The sequence below is a fragment of the Silene latifolia genome, chromosome X (assembly GCF_048544455.1).
Source record: "Silene latifolia isolate original U9 population chromosome X, ASM4854445v1, whole genome shotgun sequence".
Taxonomy (NCBI): domain Eukaryota; kingdom Viridiplantae; phylum Streptophyta; class Magnoliopsida; order Caryophyllales; family Caryophyllaceae; genus Silene; species Silene latifolia.
This window is the reverse complement of record NC_133537.1, coordinates 321,315,542-321,321,046: the sequence shown is the minus strand read 5'-3', so window position 1 is coordinate 321,321,046 and position 5,505 is coordinate 321,315,542. Positions and strand designations below refer to the sequence as shown.

General features: G+C 32.1%; 1 protein-coding gene across 1 annotated transcript; it reads left to right on the top strand.

The window, feature by feature from the left end:
- The first annotated feature begins 2,104 nt into the window (after positions 1 to 2,104).
- On the top strand, positions 2,105 to 5,295 carry LOC141620679 (protein neprosin-like). Its single transcript, XM_074437487.1, has 5 exons — positions 2,105 to 2,320; positions 2,968 to 3,138; positions 3,341 to 3,394; positions 3,527 to 3,673; positions 4,843 to 5,295. Exons 1-5 carry the CDS (start codon positions 2,105 to 2,107, stop codon positions 5,230 to 5,232), a joined length of 978 nt encoding a protein of 325 aa, XP_074293588.1. The 3' UTR covers positions 5,233 to 5,295.
- Positions 5,296 to 5,505: the final 210 nt, after the last annotated feature.

Here is a 5,505-nt window from a genome sequence, read left to right as displayed (position 1 = left end):
ACAAAAGTTAATCGTTAAGGAATCAAAGTATTTTAAGGTAATCGTTAAGGATTCAAAGTATCAAAATCTAATCGTTAAGGACCCGAGAACAAACTTACATCAATTCAGTACCCTTGTTTCAAACCACTAAATTAAAAAATAAAAATAAAAAGTAAATAAATAAAGTCAAATACTCCAACGTCTTTCTTCATTACTAGTTTCATCAATGGTTAAGAGAACCATTAGTATCTTTAGATCAAAACTCTTTTTGCATCAACAAGTTTCTTTCTCTTGTTTGTCCCATATTTTCTTTATCCTCTCTGGTTTTACTTCAACTTTGTGATGTGCCCCAAAATTGTCAAAGATTAACCTGTAACATTTGTTAACAAGAGTAAGAGATTTTTTTTACCTTGATGAAAATGAATGCAATGTATATAGCTTAATGTAACACAAAAACACATAAATTTGGGTACAAACTGACATACATGTACCATGTTAATGCTGGTTTCTCCGGTTGCGAACAAAATCCTAATGAACAAATATACAAAACATATAAATTAGTGAGTGTAAAATTTACACACATTTAACATGAAATGAGACTAGAAATTAACTTACTTGCAATCTTTGGCTAGTGATACACATTCTACCATCTAACCCCGCGAAAGAAGCTGTCAAATTGTTTGATTGAATTGAGCTTTCTGAAAACATATCAGGTACAGTACCTTGGTAATTGGTCATGGATTGCAAGGTTTGTTGGCCTTCATGATCGATGTAGTACGCCACTCTCCTCGGCCGCATCATCTATTTCATTATACATTAGTAACAATAAAAGAGAATGATGAAGAAATGTTAAATAAAATATACTTACAATGGCGGATGAAATGGAATCATGGAGGCCAGTATGCGTTTTCGTCATGCTCACAGAATACATGAACCTCCCCATATTCGACTAAAAAGCGAGCAAAAGTTTCAAAGGTCTTATTATTGCCTAAGAATCTGATACCACTCTCAAGAGTCATTCTTGGATCAAGATAATGAAGTTTGATAACATTAGGATAATCTAAATTATCAACCAAATTGCTAACATATATGTAGTCCAGATTATCGGATATATTATCAAAGATGTCGACTTTACCTCCAATATAGGACACATGAGGAGTCATTTGTCATATCCCTCCATGATGTATCACGATGCGACCTTTTGAAGCTGACATCTAATGAAATATACAAAATAATCAACACATTGATCAAAGAATGAAACTTTATGCAATTTAAAATCAGTAATAAACTTTAAAGAATGAAACTTTATGCAATTTAAGTCAATAATAAACTATTATGTTAGTTCTCGACTAGTACAAACGTAAACAAAGTATAAAACAATCGGTAATATTTGTGTGAGACGGTCAATTTATATAAAAATCATTCATTTAAATTAATAACAAACTATTATGTCAGTGTTCAAGACCGTCTTATTCTAAAATTTTGGTAAAATTATTGCTAATTTGCAATAATAATAGACAATTCACAACAATCAATTGCCTTTCGTACTCCATAAAAACCAAGAAGTAAAATTTATAGGATCAATCATCAATATTCAATAACTAAAGAACAAAAAAACCAAGTAGTCAATACAGTATACATACCTTGAAGATTCTACAAGCAAGCCCCACAAAATTTGGAATTGTATAATGGTCTGATGAAAAATATTGAAGAACGACAGGGAAGCCTAGGGGGTGGGTTTTTTTTAGGATAAAAGTGGTGGAGATTATGTGGGTAATTGGTGTGAATAGAGCAATAGGGTTATTTTCGTACTTTTGCCTAACTCTGTTAAATAATTGACGCCATCCATATTTCGGGTCCTTGGTGATTAACTTTTATACTTCGGTTCCTTAAAACTATATTATTGTATACTTTGAGTCCTTAGAATATACTTTACTCGTTATTATTATTATTATTATTATTATTATTATTATTATTATAATAATATCATAATACATTATTATATTATTACATGTGGGAATAAATCAATTAAGTTTAGTAATATGGGGTGTTGCATTATTCCTTTTCAATCATAATTGTTATGTTTTAAGTTTTGACTAATAAAATATGTTACTCCTGTGAACAGATGAGACCTAGCTCGCTACCTAAATCAACGGAACCACTATCTAGAAAGAAGACAAGATTAACAGTTGGGTTGAGAGATGAAGTTTTGTTATGTCCTAATGGGACAGTCCCATTCAAAAGAGTTCAAAAGGATGATTTACTCAGAGGAAATGCTCTTCTAAATCAAAGACACCCTAAACCTGGAACTCCAAATGAAGCTCTTCCGGCCGGTACGCATGTAAGTATGATCACATTTTACAACAATGTCACCTTTAAGTGGTAAAATGTATGCTTAATTATCTATTTTCCTTCAACTACACATTTTTAGGACGGTACCACTCCCAACAACACACGACATGGATATAGGTATAAATTCCGTACTCGACACTTCTTAGTCTGATACTTTTCATATGAGCGCTATACTACTGAGATTCGCACAACCAGCATAGTGGAAGAGAGTTATATAACTCATCTTAGTATTTATATTTAATAATTTTTAAGTCTTTTTTGTCAAACTTTCTTCTATTTAGAAGTGCGTTATTGCTTTGAAGACGTGTCCCTTGCACATGTATCCTCAATTTAGAACATTGTCTCTGTGTCTACTAATTTTAGTAATGTCATGCCCAACACTCAAAATCGTGGAATCGCTAGCTTATATTATTGGGAACTCAATTTTTCAAAACTATTTTTCTTAAAATGTAAGTTACTATAATCAATGGCGAAGAAAAGGCTAAATTAATAGGGTAGCCACTCCAAATGAATTTACACAACTTACGACTAATTCTAATAACATTGTTTTCTAATGTTTCTGCTGAGTTTCGGCTAACAAGCACAAATCCTAAGCTCTGTTATTGACTATGATCATGCAATTTTGTATGCGAACAGTATGCAGCAATCACAACTCCGGAGAATAATGTGTTTCTACAATTTTTCGGAGCAAAAACATCACTAAGTGTATATAATTTGACGGTAGACCCTCAACAGATAAGTGAAGTTTTTTTATGGATTGGAATTGGCGTCGATGGTCCGTACGGCAGTGTAGAATACGGATGGACTGTGAGTCATTTAACATCTATCTCCTTTTTTAGTCTCATTTGAAATTAATTTTGTCTAATGTCTCATCATGAAATCATCTTAGTTGCACATATATAGTTAAAACAGAAATACCAATTTCACAGGATTTTAATTCATGTTCCAAAACACAGTCTTATAAATTATAACTATAAATGTTAAATGAGATTTTTTTGGTATTTTTCAGATCAATCCAGGATTGTATGGGGACCATGAACCACGAACATACAGTTTATGGACGGTAAGATTTAACGCTTTGTCACTATGAAAAATTAGAAAATAAATTTATTTATTTTGTGCAAATTGAAACCTATAGAATGATAATGGGTCTTCTAATTCATTTGCTAATTGGTGTTCTTTTGTTAAACTCCAGGTAGATGATAAGCACACGACAGGATGCTACAATGCACTTTGCCCAGGCTATGTGCATGTAAACCAAAAGAGGATTATGGGGGGAGTTGCCCATCCTGTATCTGATCCTGGAAAAAAAGTATTCGCCATGGTATTTAGCATCTTCAAGGTAAGTACTCAAATATAATTTACAAATTCTTTGGGCTAGTGTTTGAAAACGCGGAATTGATTAATTTTCATGAATTCAATTATAGAAATTAAGATGTTTTAATTCAATTCTAAATCAAGTTCCATAAATTTATTAAGAGATCGCGTGGAATTCATTTCTGAATTTCGATTTCTGAATAGTGTTTGGAAAACCCCTGAAATTGGAGTTAAGCGAGACAAGTTGGGATTGAGGTTGCCAAATGTTTTTCTATTAGAAAAGAAAATGTTGTGAGGGAAAATATTTGCAATTGGAATTATAAAGAAAAATATTGCGACGTAATTTGTATCACCAAAAAAACTTTATTTTAGGAGATATAATTAATAGTGATGGAATTGAGATGGCTACTATAAGATAGATACGTGAGTGCCCCAAATTTTAGTTAGGATGGAATTGATAAGAAGTTGAGTCAAATTCCAAGTTCTAAGGTTTTTCAAACGTTTAAAATGTCTCAATTACGGATTTCACTTCCAATTGTTGATCCCAAACATACCATCATAATATTCTTATAAGAAATGAGCTTATTCACACTTTAGTAGTCAACACCATTTATTATGCTAGTTCTATAAAAATAGCATACTCCTAATTTTCTAAGATGTTTCACATTACATTGGAGAGGTACATATTAAAGGGAGGAAAATATGGGGAGGAAGATGAAAGTTGGAGAGAATGTGAGAACCACAAATTATAGATTAATAAGGAAAGTAGAACATTTTGTGAATTTGTCATTTTAGGAAATTGAAACATCTTAAATAAGTGGAGGAAGTAACATATTATGTATGCCAAACCAGTTATATTGAAATAGTCTCATGTTAGAGTTTAGTATGGTAAATATCTTTTTAATGTAGGTCTAGTCAAAACCAAATCTTATTGGATTCAAATTTAGATATGTGATAGATATTTTATAGCGCTAGCTTTCTTGGGCCAAAATGTTCGGATCCATGTACAAACTTGATAGTATCGTATAAATTAGATATGTACGGATATGTATAGGCATATATTTCAAATTTTCAATGAGAGCTAACTTGTCATGAATAGGTAATAACACTCTCCTAACTCTAACAGATTCAAATCAATACTAAACTATTTATCATTTTGGTCTTTAAGAGAAACTAACTAATCATGTCTTGTAGGATTCGAAATCAGGTAATTGGTGGCTAGTTGAGGACTTCATGAGTGGAAAAAACGAACCAATGGGTTATTGGCCCAAAGAGTTGTTTCCAACACTAAAATATGGAGCAAAGGTGGTGCAATTAGGAGGGAAGGTCTACAGTCCTCCCAACTTGCATAAATATACACCAATGGGATCCGGAGCTTTTGTCGTTAATGATTTCTTAAGAACATGTTATGCTTCTAATATCAAATTTGTTAACTCAGACAACATGTTTCACATTCCAAAAACGGTGCCAATGCAACTCGCCGCTGATATTCCGGATACTTACAAGGCTGATTATTTGGGAGATGCAAGCTTACATCATCATCCGGAAAGAGAGTACACCTTCTTGTTTGGAGGACCTAAATAGTATCGAATCCTTTCAATCAATTTCGTTACTCAAATTCCTTTTGGCATATATTGAGAAATATAATGAAATTGTTTGAATTTAAGGAGTTACATAGAAAAAATAGCATAAATTGAAATAAAAGCATTATGTTGTGTCTTATTTTTGGACTTCCTATCGTGAATCTTCGCTTTTCTATTACAATAAAACTTTGATAATTTTCTGATTTCTAAAGACGACAAGTTTCACTTGGAAATTTTTCATAGATTTTGTGATAGAAATTGAAGTTAAGTTTCT